This window comes from Schistocerca nitens, chromosome 9 (assembly GCF_023898315.1).
Source record: "Schistocerca nitens isolate TAMUIC-IGC-003100 chromosome 9, iqSchNite1.1, whole genome shotgun sequence".
Lineage (NCBI taxonomy): Eukaryota > Metazoa > Arthropoda > Insecta > Orthoptera > Acrididae > Schistocerca > Schistocerca nitens.
The window spans coordinates 94,156,545-94,183,550 of NC_064622.1; the positions used below are offsets into that span (position 1 = coordinate 94,156,545).

The 27,006-nt window shown below is 43.6% G+C and overlaps 1 protein-coding gene across 1 annotated transcript in view; it reads left to right on the forward strand.

The window, feature by feature from the left end:
* The window catches only part of LOC126204035 (uncharacterized), a 40,462-nt gene that overhangs the window by 3,774 nt on the left and 9,682 nt on the right, over window positions 1–27,006 (forward strand). Inside the window, exons 2-3 of the mRNA XM_049938461.1 lie at window positions 12,579–12,811; window positions 25,299–25,400. Of these exons, the coding sequence (XP_049794418.1) occupies window positions 12,579–12,811; window positions 25,299–25,400 (335 nt within the window). The remainder of the gene's footprint in view (window positions 1–12,578; window positions 12,812–25,298; window positions 25,401–27,006) is intronic.

The window sequence follows — 27,006 nt, forward strand, 5'->3', positions numbered from 1 at the left end:
CTTGCCCGCGAAAAGCAAAGGTCCCGAGTTCTAGTCTCGGTCTGGCACACAGTTTCAATCAGCCAGGAAGTTTCAAAAATTACATGATCTGCTGAATGACTGTACTGTCTAATGAGTACAGAATAGGGATTGAGAGTAAATCGAAGAAAGACGAAAGTAATGAAAAGTAGCAGAAATGAGAACAGCGAGAAAATTAACATCAGGATTGATGGTCACGAAGTAAATGAAGTTAAGGAATTCTGATACGTAGGCAGCAAAATAACCAATGACGGACGAAGCAAGGAGGACATCAAAAGCAGACGAGCACTGGCGAAAAGGGCACTCCTCGCCAAGAAAATTCTACTAGTATCAAACATAGGCCTTGAGGATGATATATCTGAGAATATATGGTTGGGGCACAGCATTGTACAGTAGTGAAACATGGACTGTGGGAAAACCGAAACAGAAGAGAATCGAAGCGTTTGAGGGTGGGTGCTACAGACGAGTGTTGAAAACTAGGTGGCCTGATAACGTAAGGAATGAGGAGGTTTTGCGCAGAATCGGAGAGGAAAGGAATATGTGGAAAACACTGACAAGGAGAAGGGACAGGATGATAGGACATCTCTTAAGCATCAGGCACTGACTTCCACTGTACTAGAAGGAGCTCTAGCGGACACAAACTGTAGAGGAAGACAGAGATTGGAATACATCTAGCAGATAATTGAGCACGTAGGTTAAAAGTGCTACTCTGAGATGAAAAGGTTGGCACTGGAGAAGAGAAATTCATGGCGGGCCGCATGAAAACAGTTAGAAGACTGATGATTAAAAAAAAAAAGAAAGGTAAGAAAGAAAGAAAAGTGATGTCTTATCTCAGGAACGACAGTAAAGGTTTTGGTTGAATATAGTTTTCATTAATAGACAGACTGATTCACGAGGAAGGTTCTTGTATGTAAATCATTACTGCCACCCCAGAAGAACCGTCCAACAGTTGATACTTAGTGTTACCAGTGTGAATCCGAAGTGGGTGGGTAATTTATCTACATGTTGTTGTAGATAGTAGGGTTCTCCAAAATTTACTTTTACGTTTGTCGATTCGCCCTATAAAGAACTAATTTTTTTCTGACTCGAATTCTGGGCGGTGACGGTTGAAGTCTCTGCCCCATTGTAACCTCCCCCTTCCTAATCGGCCTACTGGATTGCGATATAACTGACTGTGATCGCATATGCCAAGCGAATTTTACAGTGAGTAAGGCTATCGTTACCGAAGGAAATTAACGCCGGTTAGTTGTAGGATAGTGTACAACAGGCTCTTCTGAAGGAAGCATCTGTTCTAAACTAAAACTAAATACTGATGATAATTTTGAAATGCGTGGATTATAGTACAATCGCTCACGAACCACACAGGGCAAAAAGGGTACCATGTAATATTCACAACAAAAATCACTGATAACACAAACAAAACACTGATTGACTAAAAAGTGGATAATCAGCGGTCGCCAGTCCGCTAGGGTAATGAATCTCCAGCATCTTGATAAAGGTAAGAGCAAAGAAATTTAAGCAAATAATTAATTACCGGCGTGGCAACAAAAGTTTGTCACTCTTTTCCACAACACAGCAGCTCACGAGATAATAAATGAATCGGGAAGCACTGAGTTTGCAGTTACTTATTCTGAAATATTAAATTTTGAAAGCAAAAATATATGGAATTACTGGTTAAATGAATGACTGTCTTAACTTAAACTCTGGTAGTGGTAACTGGGTGAATTGAGCGCACTCGCAGATAATTTACCGATAGTTTCCATCTACAATGAATTTGTTTGAATTTATCCAGAATAACAATAGCATTGTTTATAAGAATAAAGACGTGTTTGTGATAACTGATAAAGAGAATAATCCATGGTTTAAAGCAGTTAGTCAGTCAGTTGGTTAGTCACTCAGTTAGTCAATTAGTTAGTCAGTTAATTTGTTTGTTAGTCAGTCAGTTAGTCATTTAGTTGGACAGTCAGTTTGTTTAACGTTTGGTTGTTTTATTGTCGTTTCTAATTTAATTGATCTTCGTTCCAAGTTTAATTTACCTTCCTTTCGAATGTAATTAACTTATCTTCGTTTAGAGTTTATTGGTCGATTTTCTGGCCACTGCATTGCATAAAAATCGATGTCTTCCTTTTTTAAGGAAAGTCATTATGGAATTCCAGAGATTAAAAATTTAGTCCTTCCAGATGTTAAATAAAACAAATTAAAGAATGTAAAGCAGATAGATAAAAATAGCTGATTTTTCATTACCGCTTTAAGTTCTCATATATTTTTTTGATGTTTTACTCTAACATTGAATTGCGAATTAACTACTTTAATCGCGACTGATGACCTCAGAAGTTAAGTCCCATAGTGCTCAGAGCCATTTGAACCATTTGGAACTACTTTAATCTCTTCCTCCAACCAATAATTGGAACAAAAATTTATAAAACATTTGGTAGCACCAAAACAGTGCTACCTAAAAACACACAAAACCTTAAATCCGTCTTCTATAAATTCGACCATGTGCCCTTTTACAACTTCTTAATGTGAAAAATCGCCTTTATAATATTTATCGATATCTGTTACGCTTTCTTCCTTGAATCCGAATCATTTTCTTCCAAATAGCATTTATTAATTGCCTTAAGAATGTTTTTAATACATTTGTTTCTACTTAGTTTATTCAAATCTTTTAATTTTACAAAAGATCCTCTTCCTTGTCGTTTACCGTAATTTTTGCACAACCGTTTTTAAGTAAAACTAAATCCAAACATTCTATTTGGTATTCTTTGTCTAACAAATTATTGATTTTTTCTCGCATATCTTCGAAATGGATTTTATTCTTAAGAAAATAGACCTATAATTTTAGCGTTTCTGTCTTCTTCCCTTTATTACTACAGATTATTAGGAATTTATAAATAAGTTTAATTAGATTAAATGGAGAAACTAATTATTCTAAATATAACACACCTAGGAAAACAGATGTATTTGTTTACATAACCAAGGTAACTATAGATAGATAATGGTATCTGCTATTGTTTAGTTGTTTAGGGTATAATGTTTACCATATTTACTGTGCAGAAGGTGGAATTTAATTCGTCCATATTACATTTTTGGAGATTATTATATTCATAAATACACTCCTGGAAATGGAAAAAAGAACACATTGACACCGGTGTGTCAGACCCACCATACTTGCTCCGGACATTGCGAGAGGGCTGTACAAGCAATGATCACACGCACGGCACAGCGGACACACCAGGAACCGCGGTGTTGGCCGTCGAATGGCGCTAGCTGCGCAGCATTTGTGCACCGCCGCCGTCAGTGTCAGCCAGTTTGCCGTGGCATACGGAGCTCCATCGCAGTCTTTAACACTGGTAGCATGCCGCGACAGCGTGGACGTGAACCGTATGTGCAGTTGACGGACTTTGAGCGAGGGCGTATAGTGGGCATGCGGGAGGCCGGGTGGACGTACCGCCGAATTGCTCAACACGTGGGGCGTGAGGTCTCCACAGTACATCGATGTTGTCGCCAGTGGTCGGCGGAAGGTGCACGTGCCCGTCTACCTGGGACCGGACCGCAGCGACGCACGGATGCACGCCAAGACCGTAGGATCCTACGCTGTGCCGTAGGGGACCGCACCGCCACTTCCCAGCAAATTAGGGACACTGTTGCTCCTGGGGTATCGGCGAGGACCATTCGCAACCGTCTCCATGAAGCTGGGCTACGGTCCCGCACACCGTTAGGCCGTCTTCCGCTCACGCCCCAACATCGTGCAGCCCGCCTCCATTGGTGTCGCGACAGGCGTGAATGGAGGGACGAATGGAGACGTGTCGTCTTCAGCGATGAGAGTCGCTTCTGCCTTGGCGCCAATGATGGTCGTATGCGTGTTTGGCGCCGTGCAGGTGAGCGCCACAATCAGGACTGCATATGACCGAGGCACACAGGGCCAACACCCGGCATCATGGTGTGGGGAGCGATCTCCTACACTGGCCGTACACCACTGGTGATCGTCGAGGGGACACTGAATAGTGCACGGTACATCCAAACCGTCATCGAACCCATCGTTCTACCATTCCTAGACCGGCAAGGGAACTTGCTGTTCCAACAGGACAATGCACGTCCGCATGTATCCCGTGCCACCCAACGTGCTCTAGAAGGTGTAAGTCAACTACCCTGGCCAGCAAGATCTCCGGATCTGTCCCCCATTGAGCATGTTTGGGACTGGATGAAGCGTCGTCCCACGCGGTCTGCACGTCCAGCACGAACGCTGGTCCAACTGAGGCGCCAGGTGGAAATGGCATGGCAAGCATATCCACAGGACTACATCCAGCATCTCTACGATCGTCTCCATGGGAGAATAGCAGCCTGCATTGCTGCGAAAGGTGGATATACACTGTACTAGTGCCGACATTGTGCATGCTCTGTTGCCTGTGTCTATGTGCCTGTGGTTCTGTCAGTGTGATCATGTGATGTATCTGACCCCAGGAATGTGTCAATAAAGTTTCCCTTCCTGGGACAATGAATTCACGGTGTTCTTATTTCAATTTCCAGGAGTGTACATTGCACGTTTAGTTGGACTTATTACGAATATCCACCATTAATGCTAGATTTTTTTAAACAGCATAATATAGTTACTCCTGAGAAAATCAAAACAGTGAAAATAGATACATAAACATGTACAGCAAATTATGTATTGGTCATTCATTGCCTGTTAAGGGGAGCGTTTTCCTCCCCTTTAAAGTTTCTAATGTTTCGGTGCACTCACAAAACACAACTCTTCCTTTATTCTTATTTGGCGTTGTTTCGATTTTATCGAGTTTAACTTTAAAACAGTATAAGTACTTGGCTGCATGTTTGAAGGGGTGGGTGATTTGCTCACCCCTAGTTTTCCATAAATATTACAGTGTTTTTCAGGGGTGAATTTTTTTTCACTCCTGATAAATATTGAAGATTTTTCATTGCGTCTTAATGGGGACTCAGAGTCCCCCTTTAAATTTTCATAATTATTTGTGTCATCAACAATCTACATTATTTCTAATTACTTTATCAGTGTCTTTATATTCTAAAATTTCTGCAATATCGTTTCCTTTAAACCATGGATTATTCAATTACAAACAACATTTTGTGCTTTATTCAAGAATTTTTTCATTATAAGTTAACCCTGTCTGGGGGATGGGTTTTAAATCTTCAAATATTTGACAGTCATCTACATCTACATTTTTTGTAATTGCTTCATTTGTATCTTTATATTCTAATATTTCAGTAACATATTTTGCCTTAAACCATGGATTATTCTCTTTATCAATTATCACAAACACATCTTTATTGTTACAAAAATTACTATAGTTGTTCTGCATAAATTCAGACAAGTTCATTGTATATGGAAAATGTCGGTAAATTGTCTGTGAATGCGCTCAGTCCACCCAATTACTTCTTTTGTTATGTAAAAAAAATTACTTTAAGTAACGTCAGTGTAATGTCTCTCTCTCTCTCTCTCTATTCGTTTAGTCGGTTCCGACTCTTCGTGACCCCAAGAACCAAATCACGCCACTTTTTCCTGTCTTGCACTTTCTCCCGTAGACCTTCCAGGTTGGAACACATTGCTTCTGTGATGCCATCGATACATCTCATTCTCTGACGTCCTCTTCTTCTAGTTCCTTCAATCTTCCCCAGCATTAATGTTTTTTCCAGCGAGGCATGCCTTCGCATTGTGTGTTCAAAGTAGGTCAGTTTTTGTTTTAACATTAGAGCTTCCAGGGAGAAATCTGGTTTTATTTGCTCCAATATTGATCTGTTGGTTCTCTTTGCAGTCCATGGAACTCTAAGAAGTTTCCTCCAACACCACAATTCGAAGGAGTCAATTCTTCGCCGTTCAGCCTTTCTAATGGTCCAAGTCTCACACCCATACATCACAACTGGAAAGACCATAGCCCTCACAATACGGATCTTTGTTGCTAGTGTTATATCTCTGGACCTTATAACCTTGTCAAGGTTTGACATCGCCTGTCTACCGAGCAACAGGCGTCTCCGGATTTCATGGCTGCAGTCGCCATCAGCAGAGATCTGGGAACCGAGATAACTGAATGTGGTCACTACCTCCATGGTTTCTCCTGCTATATCCCACGAATTGGTAGGTGTAGTTGCCATAATTTTCGTTTTCTTCACATTCGGCATAAGACCGGCCTTTTCACTTTCGTCTTTCACCTTCAGTAAGAGTGTTCTCAATTCTTCTTCACTTTCTGCCAACAGGATCGTATCATCCGTGTACCTGAGGTTGAGCCGGCCGGTGTGGCCGTGCGGTTAAAGGCGCTTCAGTCTGGAACCGCGTGACCGCTCCGGTCGCAGGTTCGAATCCTGCCTCCGGCATGGATGTGTGTGATGTCCTTAGGTTGGTTAGGTTTAATTAGTTCTAAGTTCTAGGCGACTGAAGACCTCAGAAGTTAAGTCGCCCAGCTATTTTAATTCCTGTTTCTCCTTCATCTAGCCTCGCATTCGTCATAACATGTTCTGCATACAGATTGAATAAGTACGGTGACTATGCAGCCTTGCCGGACCCCTTTCTGAATCTTTATCCATTTCGTTGTTCCATACATAGTTCTCACCGTGGCTTCTTGGTCAAGGTATAAACTCCGTATCAGATGAATGAGGTGATCTGGTACACCCATGTTTTTCAGTACGTTCCATAATTTGTCGTGATCGACGCAGTCAAAGGCTTTGGCTTAGTCAATAAAGCAGAGGTACACATCTTTCTGGAATTCTCTCGCTTTTTCCATAATCCACCGAATGTTAGCAATTTGATCTCTAGTTCCTCTTCCTTTCCTAAATCCAGCTTGTTCTTCTGGTAGCTCTCGATCTAGATATTGGCGAAGTCTATTTTGTAAGATTTTCAACATAACTTTGCTAGTATGTGAAATAAGTGCGATTGTTCGGTAATCTGAGCATTGTTTAGAACTTCTCTTCTTTGGAATGGGGATGCATACTGATCTTTTCCAGTCTTCTGGCCACTGTTGTGTGATCCACATTTTTTGACTCATTGAGTGCAGCACTTTCACTGCATCCTTTCCAGTGACTTTAAACAATTCTGCTGGTATTTCATCATGTCCACTAGTTTTGTTATCAGCCATATTTTCAAGGGCCCACTGGATTTCGCTCTCCAAAATATCTGGCTCTAGTTCTAAATTAAAATTAACATCAGCAGTAGGAGCCCTGTCATTGTGCAGTTCTTTCTTGTACAGGTCTTCTACATATTCTGCCCATCTTTCCTTAACATCCTCTGCTTCGCTCAGATCTTTCCCGTTTCTATCTTTTATCATTCCAATTTTTGCCTGGAATTTTCCTTTAATTTCTTTAATTTTCTTATAAAGATCTCTTGTTTTCCCCACTCCGTTACTATCTTCAACTTCCTTGCACTGTTCATTAAAGAAATATTTTTATCTCTTCTAGCTAATTTCTGAAAATCTTTATTTAATTCAAACGTAGCTGATGTATCTCCCTTGATTTTTGCTTTCCTTTGTTCTTCTGCAACTTGCAGTGCCTCAACTGATAGCCATCTAGCCTTCTTACTGTTCCTTTTCTTGGAAATGTGTTTGTCTGCGGCCTCCTTGACAGTATTAGCTACTTCTGTCCACATCTCTTGCGAGCTTTTGTCCTCCAGCTGTAATACATTAAATCTGTTTTGTACCTCTACAGCGCAGTCGGAGGGTATAGAGTTAAGGTCGTATCTGCAAGTTGGGATACTTTTTGCTACATTCTGAAGTTTCAGCAGAAATTTTGCAATCAGGAGCTCATGATCTGATCCGCAGTCAGCCCCAGGTCTTGTTGTAGCTGACTGAACCGCGCTCTTCCACCTCTGATTACAAAGTATGTAATCAATTTGGTTCCGGTGTTGGCCATCTGGCGAAGTCCAGGTATATAGGCGTCGTTTTGGTAGTTGAAACAGTGTATTAGTGATTATCAATGAATTTTCTTGGCAGAATTCTAGGAGTCTCTGTCCAGCTTCATTTGTTGTACCAAGACCATATTTCCCTGTTATACCTTCTACAGCTTGATTTCCCACTTTTGCATTCCAATCTCCAACTATGAAGACGATATCCTTTTTTGCTGTTGACAGTAGTAATTCTTGTAAATATCCATAGAACTGGTCAATAATTTCCTTTTCAGCATCGGTTGTTGGTGCATAAACTTGAATTACTCTGATGTTGAGGGGCTGACCTTGAAGTCTGATGGACATCATTCTATCATTTTTATATTTGCATCCCATTACAGCTTTTCTCACTTTATCACTAACTATGAAGGCTACTCCATTACTTCTGTTGCTTTCGTGCCCAGAATAATACACCATATGGCCATCCGAAGCAAATTCTCCCAAGCCAGTCCACCTCATTTCACTTATTCCCAATATGTCGATGTTAATTTTCTCCATTTCTCTTTTCACTATGTCTAGTTTTCCTTGATACATGGATCTTACATTCCATGTTCCTATGCAGTGCTTCTCTTTGCACCATCTTAATCTTCGTGAAGCTCCTCTCAACCTGGTTCCCCCCGGAGATCCGATCGGGGAACTTGAAACTCCGGAACATTTTGAGCTGAGCGAAGCCATGGGGTTTTCTTGGGATAGTTCAGTGGTGGTTTCCCGTTGCCTTCCACTGTCCTCCAACTCCTATCTGCTCACCGACTCAGTTTCCCGCTGGGGTTGGTTACCCAACGTTCCGCTGAGTTGCTCGGCTTAACAGGGGCACCACGTGTAGGTAGGAAGTTGGAGAATTGAGGTGACAGAGGCTGTGAGAACTCTCTTGCTGAGTTCTTGTAATCGCGTATCACCCCCATTTTATGCCAGGGTCTCATGAAGTCTGCAGAGACCCCCCCAGGTCATCTCCTGGGCCCCAGTTTAATGTAGTGCAAAATTTCGAAGAAGGCAGCAATTGAAATAGGACAACCCGTCTGTTTTACATTCCTATTTTGGAAGTTCCGTAATTCCAATGGTATATAATAAGTGGTTTTGCATAATACATTAAATCTCATAAAATTTGTTCTTCCATTTGTTTACTAGTAGGTAATGCTTGTCCAATATATGTTCGCAATATTTTGCATTTACAGATGAAGCTATAATTAAGAAAATTTAGGTTAGCATTTTTATCTTTCAGTATTTTATATAGTATGATGTATATCTTATGTAAAAGTCTTTTTTAATTGTATACTCCAATTTCAGCATAAAATAAGCAAGGTTTTGTGGATAGTTACTCACAAAAATGTTAAACTTTTAATCGTTAATTTAATAAATTAGAACTGTAGTTTTGTTGACTTGACTGTTAAAAAAAACTTATAAATCGGAGGAGCACAAGGATCAAAAATGGACAGTTGGAGACAGTTTTGAGACACAACCACTGTGTCGCAGGTCTGTGCAATAATCCAAAAGGGGAAAAGGAAATTGCTAATATCTGTAACCAATTAAGGTGTCAACAAAATCAAGATGAAGAATGGAAATCTGTAAAGAGTTACATGGGTGAAAAGGTGCATGAAAAAATGAAACTATATTATCAGGTTTTTAAACCAACTTGGGCAGTTGGAAAGTATGTTGGCCCAGACAACACACAGATACATTAATTAAAAAATACACAACAGTTATGGACACTGTGGCATAATGAAATGTGTACAAAAACTGAAGAAAAATGTATATTTCAACAATATCTCTAGGAGAGCCAGGAATTGTCTGTTAATCTGTGACTGATGTCAGAAAGTTAGTCTCCAATCAAAAGCATCAGGGTGTTATGCAAAACATGCATAATACATTAAATCGCATAAAATTTGTTCTTCCATTTGTTTACTAGTAGGTCATGCTTGTCCAGTATATGTTCGCAATATTTTTCATTTACAAATGAAGCCACAATTAAGAAAATTCAGGTTATCATTGTTATCTTTCAGTATTTTATATAATATGGTGTATATCCTATGTAAAGGTCTTTTTTATTGTATACGCCAGTTTCAGCGTAAAATAAGCAAGGTTTTGTGAATAGTTCCTCACAAAAGTGTTACACTTTTAATTGTTAATTTAATAAATTTGCACTGTAGTTTTGTTGACTTGCTTGTTAAAAAAAACGTATAAATAGGAGGAGCACAAGGCTCAAGAACGGACAGTTGGAGAGTTGGAGACAGTTTTGCACGCAACCACTGTGTCGCACGTCTGTGCAGTAATCTAATTGTTGTAATACAGTATTGTGACTATGTAGTCTGTTATGTGGAATGAGCTCCCACTAAGAATAAATGGTGCATGCCATAAATAAATCACTATAAAACGACTTGGTACCTGGATTATTTCATGGAGTCCACGTAACTTGATCCAGTTAGCGGATGAAATGGACCGAGGAAACGACTACTTCAGCAGCAGCAGGAGGCAGATTACTCCGAGTTACACCGAACTAAGATACATATAAGAAATTAACTGAACTATATATGTGTCACTGCAGAACTAATTACTAGGTGTAATGTTTTGGAAACTGTTCTAGCAGTAAACACTTGCATTTGTCTCAAAGTAAGTCTTTGAGTGGTGGAGGACAATGTGATCAGTAAGAACCACCCCACCCCCCTATGATCCCATGATCACACGTTTCTTGACATCTATAGAACACAAGAATAACGACAAATGTTTGAGGTTTTTTGGTTTAAATCATGTTGAAAACTGTCGCCCCACAAAATTTCATTGTCTCCCCACGTAACAGTTTGGTCACACAATTTACTTTCGATTACTCAAAGACTGGACTGAATTTACTTTAAGTAAATGAAAAATTGATTTTACTTTAAAATAACAACAATAAAATACCTACCAAGCCAGCAGAAGTCACTCGCTAAGCTAAATACAGAATAAATGAAAGAGCGCGCTCTATTTGCGTTCTATCTTTAGTTATTAGTTTTGCCAGTGAAATTTTACTTTACTTTGAGTAGCGTCTCTCATGTAATACAAGAATGAACCATTACTGAGGCAGGAAACCTATAGTGAAACTCGTCATTAGCAAATATACAAAACTGGCAGTAAATATTTAATCAATTTTCATATTTCACGACACTACGTGATTGCATGGAAAGGAAAGGGGCCCTGCTTGGTAATAATGTCTGAGAACAATGACAACACAGGTGCGCCTACAAGTTTTAACTATTGCAGGTTATTTCAGTTTAACCATACTTTGTAAAAGAAATGCTGCTGGGCAATGCCAACGTGAGTTTAAAATTTTTCTCTTAACAGTCTTACGATGTTGTAGCCGCGCGGACGAGGAAGAATGTAACCGACGACAATACTGAGATGCCATTTTTGCTGCTGCTGCTGTTCGATGAGAACCCTGAGTCGTCTCCAGAGCCACAGATAATTATGGGACAGGCGATAGTTGGAAGTGCAGCTTCCTCCGCCTGTCCACTCCTATCGTGAGCTCAATACTCGCGGTTAAAGAATCGGGCACGTGTACATTGGCGCGAGCATGGCTGCACATCGCGTGTACGGGAGCGCCCAACAAACACTACCGCACTCTTTCATGACTCAAGCTGCTCTGCTTCCCCTCTGCTCGCAACGCGACAGAGACTCTCCATACGCAAAGATGAACAACGGCACAGCTACTGCCACTTCGTCGTTGCTGTCGTTACGTTAAAATACAGTTTCCTTGGCTATTAGCCGCGCGGGATTAGCCTAGCGGTCCAAGGTGCTGCAGTCATGGACTGTGCGGCTGGTCCCGGCGGAGGTTCGAGTCATCCCTCGGACATGGGTGTGTGTGTTTGTCCTTAGGATAATTTAGGTTAAGTAGTGTGTATGTTTAGGGACTGTCCCATAAGATTCCAAACACATTTGAACATTTTTTTTTGGCTGTTGCCCAGAAATTTACAATATTTACACTGTAATTAAATCAATTCTGTACAGTCAAAATTAAATGTACTACGATTACGCTTTAAATACAGTTTCTGTAATACAGCTTACAGCTTCAGAATCAAAAGTACAGTGCAAGTTATCAGCGGATATTAAACGGCGAAAATTTTGAATAGAACTGAAGGTATTTTATCTGCATTTTCTGTGTTACACCGTCATTCAGATTTATGTTTTCCGTGATTCTGCTAAATCACTCCAGGTAAATGCCGGGATGCTACTGTCGCAAGGGCACTGCTAATTCACATAGCTATCTTTTCGTAATCCAGCTCGTACACCCTGTCTAATGACAAAGCAGTCGACAGAACATTATATCTTAACCTTTCTTCTTTCCTTCCGATACTCGCTAAGCTCCTATTTTGTTCACAAAACGACACTGCTGAACTGCACTGGCGATCACAATGGTCCTACGTGATAACCTTCGACCTCCGTTTTGTTGTCTAAGACGGCACTACAGTAACGTAAAGTCTTCCGCAAGTTCTGCTTTCGAGCGCTCGTCTGCCGTTTCCGTCCTAGCGTTCACACTACGCCTGTTTTTAGACAGGAATGGCAGGTGTTTGACCGTGTATACGAAAGGAGCGAGCGCATCTCCTGGAAGGATGTCGTGATGCGATCTGAATGGCAGGTGTTCAGTGCTGACGTTCACTCCGCTAACAATACGAGGAAAGTGTGTTACCCGTAGCGAGTTGCAACAGCTCTGTTTACTTCACGCCCGCGGGTAACCACCTGTGCATCTGTGCACTGGTCTTCGCCGTCCCCCCGTGTCCAAAACGTGGCGTACTACGCCGCAGGCTCGCGTATATAAGACGGAGGCGTGGGGCCGGAGAAGCGTCACTTGCCAGCGCGACATGGCGAAACTACTGGCCGTGTATCTGCTGCTGCTGGTTGCTGCCCTGCTCTGCGAACAGGCCCTCGGTGAGTGATGTGCGCACCACTCTCGTTCTAGCAGAGCTTTTGCTGTATTGCTTGCAATATGGTTTCCTCTGACACATTGTGGAATGTACAACATGCTGAAAATTTCTTTTGACGCGTTTATTCAATGGGTCTTTGGCGTTAGTCATTCAGCCAGAGGAAGTGGAGTAACCCTGGAATCTTATTCAGTAATATATATATATATATATATATATATATATATATATATATATATATATATATATATTCCTGGAAATTGAAATAAGAACACCGTGAATTCATTGTCCCAGGAAGGGGAAACTTTATTGACACATTCCTGGGGTCAGATACATCACATGATCACACTGACAGAACCACAGGCACATAGACACAGGCAACAGAGCATGCACAATGTCGGCACTAGTACAGTGTATATCTACCTTTCGCAGCAATGCAGGCTGCTATTCTCCCATGGAGACGATCGTAGAGATGCTGGATGTAGTCCTGTGGAACGGCTTGCCATGCCATTTCCACCTGGCGCCTCAGTTGGACCAGCGTTCGTGCTGGACGTGCAGACCGCGTGAGACGACGCTTCATCCAGTCCCAGACATGCTCAATGGGGGACAGATCCGGAGATCTTGCTGGCCAGGGTAGTTGACTTACACCTTCTAGAGCACGTTGGGTGGCACGGGATACATGCGGACGTGCATTGTCCTGTTGGAACAGCAAGTTCCCTTGCCGGTCTAGGAATGGTAGAACGATGGGTTCGATGACGGTTTGGATGTACCGTGCACTATTCAGTGTCCCCTCGACGATCACCAGTGGTGTACGGCCAGTGTAGGAGATCGCTCCCCACACCATGATGCCGGGTGTTGGCCCTGTGTGCCTCGGTCGTATGCAGTCCTGATTGTGGCGCTCACCTGCACGGCGCCAAACACGCATACGACCATCATTGGCACCAAGGCAGAAGCGACTCTCATCGCTGAAGACGACACGTCTCCATTCGTCCCTCCATTCACGCCTGTCGCGACACCACTGGAGGCGGGCTGCACGATGTTGGGGCGTGAGCGGAAGACGGCCTAACGGTGTGCGGGACCGTAGCCCAGCTTCATGGAGACGGTTGCGAATGGTCCTCGCCGATACCCCAGGAGCAACAGTGTCCCTAATTTGCTGGGAAGTGGCGGTGCGGTGCCCTACGGCACTGCGTAGGATCCTACGGTCTTGGCGTGCATCCGTGCGTCGCTGCGGTCCGGTCCCAGGTCGACGGGCACGTGCACCTTCCGCCGACCACTGGCGACAACATCGATGTACTGTGGAGACCTCACGCCCCACGTGTTGAGCAATTCGGCGGTACGTCCACCCGGCCTCCCGCATGCCCACTATACGCCCTCGCTCAAAGTCCGTCAACTGCACATACGGTTCACGTCCACGCTGTCGCGGCATGCTACCAGTATTAAAGACTGCGATGGAGCTCCGTATGCCACGGCAAACTGGCTGACACTGACGGCGGCGGTGCACAAATGCTGCGCAGCTAGCGCCATTCGACGGCCAACACCGCGGTTCCTGGTGTGTCCGCTGTGCCGTGCGTGTGATCATTGCTTGTACAGCCCTCTCGCAGTGTCCGGAGCAAGTATGGTGGGTCTGACACACCGGTGTCAATGTGTTCTTTTTTCCATTTCCAGGAGTATATATATATATATATATATATATATATATATATATATATATATATATATATTTTCTTCCATTGTCGTCCAGAGTCATCAATTTCGTCCGGGTTTTTCCTGTTGTAGACATTAGTCGGTGCATGTGCGTTGATTATTGTGTAGGATTTATTGGCTGATTTCACTGTGATGGTGCTGATTCTTTCGTTTGGTGACGAAAAGTCGATTATGCTGTCCGTGATGGACCTGTGTACTGCAAATCCTGTGCCAAAAAGCCTTAGATTTTTCAGTTGTCTCGATGGTTTTCCTTTGTATATTCTGAAATTCTCCGTGTTGAAATGGTCTTCGTCTGTGAATCGTGTTTCTTGTAGTGCACATTTTTTGATTTGAAATTTTTCGAGAGTGTCTGTCAGTTGTTTCATCTTTCCTGTCTTCATCAGTGTGTTCACGTTGAGTGTGCCGATGTAGTGTTTGCGTTTGGTCTTGAGGGAGTTTGAGAAGCTCCGATTCTTCTCATGATGTCCGTGAGCCCCCGGAATCTGATGCTCACGACGATCCCAGTCTATTGACTGAGGCCCGGGGTAATGAGATTTTTCTCGTTGTACCATCATGATGTTTAGTAGTTGGATGTATGGCATGCTGCCGACTACAACCTGACTTTCCAGATCAGGAGATTGGTTGAGGCCGCCACTGACATGTGGAGCAGACGCCTTTTGTAGCCGCCCACTGTGGGAACAGACGCTACTAGTAGTTTTGGTACGCCCCGAGTATTTCATTTCCTCGGTACCACCTATATCTAGGAAGCATTCCCCTATCCGCCACCTGGGGAGGCGCTCGGTTGCGGGTCTACTAACCGCCCCGATATATATATATATATATATATATATATATATATATATATATATATATATATATATATATATATCCTAGCTACTTTATCTCCATAGTGTCCGCCCCTGGTAGCTGAGTGGTCAGCGCGACGGAATGTCAGTCCAAAGGATCAGGGGGATCAGGGTTCGATTCCCGGCTGGGTCGGAGATTTTCTCCGTTCAGGGACTGGGTGTTGTATAGTCCTAATAATCATCATTTCATCCCCTTCGACGCGCAAGTCGCCGAAGTGGCGTTAAATCGACAAACTTGCACCCGGCGAACGGTCTACCCGGCAGGAGGCCCTGGTCACACGACATTTACATTTATCTCCATTGTCGTCGATCCGACTTAGACGTTTGTCGTAGCGTTGTAGCAACTTTCCAATACCCTCGTTATAGAAGGCAGCTGCCAGTGCTTTCCGCCAATTCTCTACGCTGGCCTACAGCTCGTTGTCTGTGCCAAAATTTTGTCTTCAAACCCAGCGCTTCATATGAGCAGATATGAAACTCAGAGGGAGACAATTACGGGCTGTATTGTGGGGATTAAAACATTTCCAACTGAAAACGATGCAGGAGCATCTTCACTGCCCCTGCAGAATACGGCTAAGAATTGTAGCGAAGAAGAAAACCCACGACAGTTACGTAATGTTGGTAGCTTAGCTTCAGGCGACATTCCTCATCAGGCCCCCGTACTTGGCGGGAGACGCTATTGTTCTAGGTATCTTTATGTGCGCCCTGTGTGCTCAGAATTAAAAAGAACAACGTAACGCGATCGACGCGCATATTAGAGACACTGCTCAACACACCTGTGCAAAACTTCATCGGATTTTCACTGTGGTTTCAATTTCGCGACCGATCGTTCCTTATTTTCCAAATATTCGGAATATGTTTTGCACGGTTACCTGTATATATATATATATATATATATATATATATATATATATATATATATATATATATATACGACGGTCATTCGGAGGGAATGGTGAGAAATTTTAACTTCACTACAATTCTCAGCCGCATTCTGCAGGGGCAATATATATGTTGTGGTTTGGTCTAGCTGTCGCAGTGTCCGCATGTAGCGCTTGCTGCTATTGTTATTCTACATTCGTCTCCGCACGCACACCAACTGTAGTACACCGTGTTACCATACGTCTGTGATAGTGTAGCGTTGTAAGAACTGTGACCATGGTGTATTCGAACTCTGAAAAGGCGGAGATGATACTCATCTATGGCGAGTGTCGACGAAATGCAGCTGAGGCCTGCAGGGTGTATGCAGAACGGTACCCGGCCAGAGAGCATCCAACGTGCCGCACATTGCAAAACATCTACCGCCAACTGTATGCAACAGGTATGGTCGTAGCACGCAAACGGGTCCGTAACAGGCCCGTCACAGGAGAAGCAGGTGCAGTAGGTGTGTTAACTGCTGTTGCCATGAACCCACTCATGAGTACACGGGACATTGCGAGAGCCGGTGGACTGAGTCAAAGTAGTGTCATGCGCATACTGCATCGTCATCGCTTTCACCCGTTTCATGTGTCGCTACATCAGCAATTACATGGTGATGACTTTAATCATCGAGTGCAATTCTGTCAATGGGCATTAACAGAGAATGCGTTGCAGTTCTACCTGTTTACCGATGAAGCGGGTTTCACAAACCACGGGGCAGTGAATCTACGGTCGACCTATGTGGTATCAGCATGACGGTGCACCTGCACATTCCGCAATTGACACTAGGCTGACCCTTGACAGGATGTTCGACGGGCGTTTCATAGGACGTGGAGGACGCATAAATTGGCCAGCCCGTTCTCCTGATCTTACACCTCTGGACTTCTTTCTGTGGGGTACGTTAAAGGAGAATGTGTACCGTGATGTGCCTACAACCCCAGAGGATATGAAACAACGTATTGTGGCAGCCTGCGACGACATTACACCAGATGTACTGCGGCGTGTACGACATTCATTACGCCAGAGACTGCAATTGTGTGCAGCAAATGACGGCCACCACATTGAACATCTACTGGCCTGACATGTCGGGACACACTCTATTCCACTCCGTAATTGAAAACGGAAACCACGTGTGTACGTGTACCTCACCCCTCATGGTAATGTACATGTGCGTCTGTGAAAAAGACCAATAAAAAGGTGTTAGCATGTGGACGTAATGTGCTGTTCCAGTCTCTTCTGTACCTAAGGTCCATCACCGTTCCCTTTGGATCCCTACGTAATTCGATGCTCTTCGATACATACGATCGAACAGCGGAGGAGTGGTACTCAAGCGTCAACGTGAGGTTACAATATCTCCGGATGAAATTAACATTTTACAATGCAACAAACGGCACTGATTACGTATTTGTTTATATGTTCAGATGTTCTAACAAAACTAACGGGGTTCCATTTAAAAAAACGTACTTCCGTGCATTTTTTAAATAGTTTGTATTAACCAATTACACTAGCCCCTCTCCTCAAGTTCGGTCTGTGGAATCGATTCGTCAGTATTTGATGTGGTTTACGAAATATATCCAGCGGTAATGTTAGGTGACTCACCCTATATATATATATATATATATATATATATATATATATATATATATATATATAGCTTGCAGGGGGAAACCAGATGGCGCTATGGTTGGCTCGCTAGATGGCGTTCCCATAGGTCAGACGGATATCAACTGCGTTTTATTAAATGGGAACCCACATTTTTATTACATATTAGTGTAGTACGTAAATAAATGTGAATGTTTTAGTTGGACCACTTTTTTCGCTTTGTGAAGATGGCGCTGTAATAGTCGCAAACGTATAAGTACGTGGTATCACATAACATTCCGCCAGTGCGGACAGTGTTTGCTTCGTGATACATTACCTGTGTTATGATGATGCCCAAGTAGGTCTTTTAGCTGCTCACGCGGCTAATCCGCACATCAGTAGCAGACAAATTGCCCATGAATCGGGAATCTCAAAAACGTCGGTGTTGAGAATGCTACATCAGCATCGATTGCACCCGTACCATATTTCTATTCACCAGGAATTGCATGGCGACAACTCTGGACGTCTTGTACAATTCTGCCACTGGGAACAAGAGAAATTGCGGAACGATGACAGATTTTTTGCTGGCGTTCTATTTAGCGACGAAGCGTCATTCAGCAACAGCGGTAACGTAAACCGGCATAATATGCACTATTGGGCAACGGAAAATCCACGATGGCTGCAACAAGTGGAACATCAGCGACCTTGGCGGGTTAATGTATGGTGCGGCTTTATGGGAGATAGGATAACTGGCCCCCATTTTATCGATGGCAATCTAAATTTTACAAAGTATGCCGATTTCCTACGTAATGTCCTACCGATGTTACTTCAAGATGTTTCACTGCATGACTGAATGGCGATGTACTTCCAACATGATGGATGTCCTCGCGTGCGGATGAAGCGGTATTGAATAGCATATTTCATGACAGGTGGATTGGTCGTTGAAGCACGTTCACCGGATCTGACGTCCCCGGATTTGTTTCTGTGGGGAAAGTTGAAGGATATTTGCTATCGCGATCCACGGACAACGCCTGATAACATGCGTCAGCGCATTGTCAATGCATGTGTGAACATTACGGAAGGCGAACTACTCGCTGTTGAGAGGAATGTCGTTACACGTATTGCCAAATGCATTGAGGTTGACGGACATCATTTTGAGCATTTATTGCATTAATGTGTTGTATTTACAGGTAATCACGCTGTAACAGCATGCGTTCTCAGAAATGATAAGTTCACAAAGGTACATGTAACACATTGGAACAACCGAAATAAAATGTTCAAACGTACCTACGTTCTGTATTTTAATTTAAAAAACCTACCTGTTACCAACTGTTCGTCTAAAATTGTGAGCCATATGTTTGTGACTATTACAGCGCCATCTATCACAAAGCGAAAAAAGTGGTCCAACTAAAACATTCATATTTCCTTACGTACTACACGAATATGCAATAAAAATGGGGGTTCCTATTTAAAAAAAACGCAGCTATTCGTTTGACCTATGGCAGCGCCATCTAGCGGGCCATCCATAGCGTCATCTGGTTTCCCCCTTCAAACTAGACAAGTTTCGTTCTTTGTATGTGTATGTGTGTGTGTGTGTGTGTGTGTGTGTGTGTGTGTGTGTGTGGCGATTTTTCTGAATGGGAGCAGACTGTAAAACTCAACTGCTGAGAGAATACGGAGCAAAAATGATCAAAGTAACGGAAAATATTTTTTTCCTTAAATTATCTTTATTTAATCATCAACACAAACTTTGTCCTTTTCAGAGTAGTCCTCCTCAGATAAAATACACTTCTGCTAGTGGTTGGAAGCACTTACGCAATTCACTTTTCATTACGGTGTTCATCTCCTTCACCGGCAAAACGGCGTCCTTTTTTGGTTCCCTTCAGGGCTGGGAATACATGGAAGTCACAGGGGACCATGTCTGCTCAATACGGTGGCTGATTCAACATAACAGCTTTGTTTTCTGCCAAATGGAAATGAGCGTACGGCATTGTGGGCCGGGAGTCCACCATTCGGGGAAGTTCGGCCGCCGTCGGCAAGTACTTATTACATTCGGCGCCACATTGTGCGAATGGCGCGTCGGAGATGGGGATGAAATGATGATGACGACAACACAACACACCGTCCCTGAGAGGAGAAAATCTCCTGCCCCAGCCCGAGCCCCTTGGTGTGGCATTCCGCCGCGCTGGCCACTCACTAACGGTGGCAGACTGTTTTTTGCCAAAAAATCACAAACAAGCTTAGAGGTGTGAGCGGGAGCATCACTGTGATGCAGTTTCCGCGTGTGGTTTCTTCACGCAAACGGCTGATAACTATTAGTAAGTATTCCTTATTGAGCGCACGACCACAAAGCAGGAAGTCACGACGTACTACCCCATTGTAACTGAGATGAGAACCACCTTCACATGCACTCGAACTTGTGGAATTTTTTTTCGGTCTTGACTCTTCAGGCAGTTTTCATTGGGACGATTGGGCCTTCGTTTGGACGTCATACCCATATACCAATGCTTCGTGGTCTGTTACAACCTTCCTTAGATGTTCTGGATCGTTGTCGACTTCACACAGGAATTCCTGAGCGATGTTTGCGTAACGTCGTTTTCGGTTGAAATTCGACAATTTCGTAACAATCCTTGTTGCTACGCGTTTCATGCCCAAAACATCCGAAAAGAATGCTTTTCCTGAGCCAGAGGACACGCTGACTTCATCAGAAACGTCTCTGATGGTGATTCGGTGATATTCCAGAACCATTTCCTTGGCGTCTTTGACGTTAGCATCAGCAACTGAGCAGCTAGGAAGTCCAGGGCGGTCGTCCATTTCAACGTCTTCTCGACCCTCTTTGAATCGGTTATACCACTCGTAAACTCTCGTCTTACTTGTAGTAGATTCTCCAAAAGCCACAGTAAAGATACTGAATGTTGTATTGCATTTTATTCCATTTTGAAGCAAAATTTAATGCAAATTCTTTTATCTATCTTCTTCGTAAGTAAAAATTCGCCGAGCACTCGAAAACACGTACAACATTCTCGATTGTCAACAATAAACTAAGTGTTCAAAACAGCTGATAATGTGAACACGCATCAGAAACACGCCGGCCGTTGTGTCCAGCGGGTCTAGGCGCTCCAGTCTGGAACCGCGCGCCCTCTACGGTCGCAGGTTCGAATCCTGCCTCGGGCATGGATGTGTGTGATGTCCTTAGGTTAGTTAGGTTTAAGTAGCTCTAAGTTCTAAGGGACTGATGACCTCACCAGTTAAGTCTCATAGTGCTCAGAGCCATTTGAGCCATCATAAACACGTGTACCAGCAAGATAAAAAAATATGAAAAAGGGGCTCTAATGACCGCGAAATTAAAAAAAAAATATTCGTTATTTTTTTGGCCTGAAATGCGTTCCAAGTGAGGTACTCCAACTTGAAAGAGGAGAAAAAAGATATGTGACACTGACTCCAATATCAGCACCACGCAGATGGATCCCTAGCATGGGATATGCCAGACAACAATTTGAAACATTCTCCACTACCACTGCCACTGACCGTATCGTTTACAACGCCTGAAGGTCTTAGTACCTCCGCACTTGGGTCCGCTGCGACGGTTTTCTCGCTAGCTTGTCGCACAGGCCACCAAGGTGCTGGGATTTCTGTCATCCACCACACTAAGAGATAGGGCTATGTCCGTCTTCACAAGACCCACCTGTGGTTTGCTGAGAATCCCCATCGCACGGTGGGAGTGAACTATCAGCACCGCTTCAGTCTCAACGTGTGGGCGGGCGTTACTAGTGACCATCTCGTGGGACCAACCAGTCTTCCACAGTGGCTCACAGGTGAGGCGTATCTGCACTTCCTGTGGGTGACTGTGTGTCTTCTGTTGGATGACGTGCCTTTGGCGGTACGAGGAGTAATGTGACTGCTACACGATGGTGCTAGAACTCACTGCCATCTTGAGCTGAAACAATTTACCCACGGAAGATTTCCACATGCCGTGTGTGTTCTCATGAGTGCTTTCAGTCACTTACAACTACACTGTCAAACATCTTTTGTCTCCAGCTTCACGTTGGTGTAACTCTGTTGGAATGCATTTCCGGCCATTTCTGCACATGACCAATTTTCCTTCTTACCTTGTCAGTGATAGTTACCTGAAGTTCGTCTCAAATCTAACACGTAACTGACTTTGAATCTCCTGTCCTACCATACAGTGCACGTATCCTGGGTAACGTAACTCGTTGACCTGCTGCAGTTAACAGTAAACAAATGAAAGCAAAAAGAAATGTACTCATTAGGCCAAACGTCTTCAATTAAAAAGTTGTAGGAGTGCAATGTTCACCAAGTAGAAGAAGCTAGAAATGTTAACCTTCTAAGGAGAGTGTAATTTAAGAGAACAGTAACTACAATAATGATTCGTTAACTTACGTTCTGCTAATTTACATTTTCCATAGAGGAGTAGCATCTGTACCTTCTTCTCGTTGGCTTAAATTGTAGCCACGGGAACCTTCTACTGAGGACAGTGCATTTTCCTTCTTTTTTGCTGTCATCTCTAGCAAGTGGACGATTTATCTCTTCCCTTCTACCGGCACTGTGCGTTAATACAGGACCGTGTAGTGTTGCGTTTTTAATAACGTCTTGTTTACGTGAATTTTACGGTGTATTGTGCTTTCTAACAAGTCTTGAGGAGAGGAAGCGGTTTGCCTAATGGAAAAAATGGTGAGCTATTTTTAAAACACGAACTGCTGTTAACATCTTCGGAACGAACGAAGTTACAAGAAAGGTAGTCATCTTGGTTAATGTCCCCGTGATAGCTGACCAACACTTGCTTTATAAATTTTTCGTTTTGCTGCTGAACAAAAATATTTAGGGTGGACAAGGTAAAGAGGACACCCTCTGTTACGCTAGAGTGATTCTTGAAATTTTCACACCGTATTAAGTATTCCAAGAAGTTTCTGGGGCGGGATAACGTCGACGTCTTGTCACGATATTTCGGCTGACAACCATGCAGCCATTTTCAGGAGTGTGTTTTGCACTGGAGATTGCTAGCTTACATCGCTAACTTTATAACAAAACTTGGGGCTGAAACGCATGCGCAAAACGCAGCCGCTACGTGAGCGACTTCTGTCGAGTTCCGCGCCCTATTCGAATATTCCTCCAGCTGTGGCGTCCTTGTTGTGTCTACTGGAGACAGCCTTGCAAAGGACCTCAAACACCTACAATCTGTGTTCAGATATAATAGATATTTTCCACATTAGATCAGCACAGCTATAAAGAAGAATAAACAAGACGACCCATAAGATCAAGAGGAAAATGAGCAATTCAAGTCCAGGGCGATATTCACGCGTGTCAGCAATATTTCGTCGAAATTAGGCAGAACCTTAAAGATACATTATGTCAAACCAACCTTCCGTCCGCCATCAAAGACATACTCTTCTCTATTCTGCAAGGGATGAGCTAGGTTTTCGGAAGGCTCCAATGCACAGAATATCTTGGCAGTATAAGCAAATCCTACATTGGTCAGACGAAGAGCACAGTGCGTGAAAGACCGTCGAAGATGATCGCCACAATCGCCTTTCGCAAGCCAAGTCAGGCATAGGCGAGCGTTGTACCTCAACAGGACATTCCATGGATTACTGTACCGTGGAGATCTTGACCTCGACCAGATCCTCCTAGGATTCAATTATTGAGAAATCGGTGGAAGTAAGTCTTGCAGAAGGTCTTATTAATCGTGATGGTGGCTTTCAACTGCATCAGGAATGGGATCCCGCGATTTATTTAATTTCTTGAGAAAGAAAACATTTTACACTACTGGCCATTAAAATTGCTACACCAAGACGAAATGCAGATGATAAACTGGTATTCAATGGACAAATATATTATACTAGAACTGACATGTGATTACATTTTCACGCAATTTGGGTGCATAGATCCTGGGAAATCAGCACCCAGAACAACCACCTCTGGCCATAACAGCCGGCCGTAGTGGCCGTGCAGTTCTAAGGCGCTACAGTCTGGAGCCGAGCTACCGCTACGGTCGCAGGTTCGAACCCTGCCTCGGGCATGGATGTGTGTGATGTCCTTAGGTTAGTTAGGTTTAATTAGTTCTAAGTTCTAGGCGACTGATGACCTCAGAAGTGAAGTCGCATAGTGCTCAGAGCCATTCGAACCATTTTGACCGTAATAACGGCCTTGATACGCCTGGGCATTGAGTCAAACAGAGCTTCGATGGCGTGTACAGGTACAGCTGCCCATGCAGCTTCAACACGATACCACAGTTCATCAAGAGTAGAATCTGGCGTATTGTGACGAGCCAGTTGCTAGGCCACCATTGACCAGACGTTTTCAGTTGGTGAGAGATCTGGAGAATGTGGTGGCCAGGACAGCAGTCGAACATTTTCTGTATCCAGAAAGGCTCGTACAGGACCTGCATCATGCGGTCGTGCAGTATCCTGTTGAAATGTAGGGTTTCGCAGGGATCGAATGAAAGGTAGAGCCACGGGTCGTAACACATCTTAAATGTAGCGTCCACTGTTCCCGTCAATGCGATAAAGAGGTGACCGAGAGGTGTAACCAATGGCACCCCATACCATCACGCCGGGTGATACGCTACTATGACGATAACGAATACACCCTTCCAATGTGCGTTCACCGCGATGTCGCCAAACACGGATGCGACCATCATGATGCTGATAACAGAACCTGGATTCATCCGAAAAAATAACGTTTTGCCATTCGTGCACCCAGGTTCGTCGTTGAGTACACCCTCGCAGGCGCTCCTGATTGTGATGCAGCATCAAGGGTAACCGCAGCCATGGTATCCGAGCTGATAGTCCATGCTGCTGCAAACGTCGTCGAACTGTTCGTGCAGATGGTTGTTGTCTTGCAAACGTCCCCATCTGTTGACTCAGGGATCGAGACGTGGCTGCACGATCCGTTACAGCCATGCGGATAAGATGCCTGTCATCTCGACTGCTAGTGATACGAGGCCGTTGGGATCCAGCACGGCGTTCCGTATTATCTTCCTGGACCCACCGATTACATATTCTGCTAACCGTCATTAGATCTCTACCAAAGCGAGCAGCAATGTCGCGATACGATAAACCGCAATCGCGGTAGGCTACAATCCGACCTTTATCAAAGTCGGAAACGTGATGGTACGCATTTCTCCTCCTTACACGACGCATCACAACGTTTCACCAGGCAACGCTGGTCAACTTCTGTTTGTGTATGAGAAATCGGTTGGAAACTTTCCTCATGTCAGCACGTTGTAGGCGTCGCCACCGGCGCCAGCCTTGTGTGAATGCTCTGAAAAGCTAATGATTTGCATATCACAGCATCTTCTTCGTGTCGGTTAAATTTGGCGTCTGTAGCACATCTTCGTGGTGTAGCAATTTTAATGGCCTATGCATGAGCTGCAGTATGTGAGGTGACGAGTGTCGGTACAGCGTGATGACGCAGTCTGTCGTGTTGCAGCCTGCACGCCGGGCACCCGGAAATACGACGGCTGCAACTGGTGCAGGTGTTCCAGCGGCGGGGCCTGGACGTGCACGCTTCGCTACTGTCCTCCATCCAGGGGTGAGTACCCAGCACGCCGTTGGTGGACGTTCCACACACACATCGTCACCGAGCGCTTCATGTCTGCTTCACGACTCTGTACAAACGTCTTCACCCTATTCTCGGTATTACAACCAATGATTGTTGATCTTGATGTTGGATTTACGACGTGTCATGAGCAGGGAAGCAACTTTTACATGTACAAAGTGTTTCAATATTATTAGTGCAAACGATAGGGGCGAGCACAGGACGATGAATCCAGAAAATAATCCTAGTAAACAAAGGTCCGGAAACCAACGGGTTTTTCACTACACGACGCGTGCAGAAGTGCAGGTGTGCCAATGTTACAATACTGTTAGCATCTAAGGTTATTTTTATTTCGAAACAGCACATGTGAGGCTCAAATTACTTGTTTATAAACTCCTATCGTTGGATTTTATCATCATTCCCGCTACCTAAGTATTGGTAAGCATTCGACAACCAGTGTATCGGTCGTGGCGCGCAAGGTCCATGGCCTCCCAGGTCCCATCACTTGAAGCCGTTGGATTTTTTTTCTGTGGCTTTTTAAACGCTTTGATCAATTATAGCTCTGGGAACACATTGTGGATGGCTGTCAGTGTACTCAGAACAACGCCTCCGATTTTGAAAGGTGCAGAAGCATCGATGAGAAGATGTGCTGAAGCCTGCAAGTGGAACGGTTGCAATAATGTGTTTGCCCTCAATTGCATACCTGCAGTTGTGATTCTCAGGGACTGTGTTATGAGGTTTTAGTTGTAATCAGTGTTTACTGGGATTATTAACTTGTTTCATTGTCCTCTGAGCGGAGGACCTGGCTTTGATTGCCAGAACCTCCAGGGATTTTTCCGTGGTGGGAACACTCGAACAAGGTTCACTCAGCCTCATAATGACAGTTGATTAACTACTTGATTGAGAATATTTTGGCTCCAAGGTCAGGAAGGCCGACAACGACCGTGAGAGTGGTGTGCTGATCCCACGCACCTTCATACCACGTCCGGATGACGCCGTTGACACTGGGTGACATGGTGGTCGGTCAGTTCTGATTGGGTCGGCTGAGCCATAACACGGAGCTTTGGTTTACTTTATATTATCCTCTGCTCAGGCCTTTCGATTGTACTTGTCCTAGTTGAACAGCATTTTATTATTATTATTCAGGTCACACTTACGTTGCGGTAAAGGTTGGACGGCTTCATTTACATTTCCACGTATATCTCTATTGCTCCACTCTACAATAGCATGTGGAAAAAATTAATCTGTAATTTTTTCCATGGAGATTCAAATATCTCTGATATTATTGCAGTATTTTTGCCACCCTATGTATTTATTTTATTTATCCTGACAAGATTAGGGCTACCAGGGTCTCTCTTATGTTTAGCCAGGCATTCTGCATGTTTTATATTACATTCGTATAACGATACAGATTTTATGGAAAGACTTACAATGAATATGCTGTACAGTACTTAGAAGTAACAGTAATATATGTATGATATACAGAACACATAAGAAAATTGAAAGAAATGAAAATGGTTACGTTTCATCATAAAGTATGGTATGACAAGAGATTTGGATGGTAATAATTAAAAAACTGTTAAATTTTCATTTCGACCAC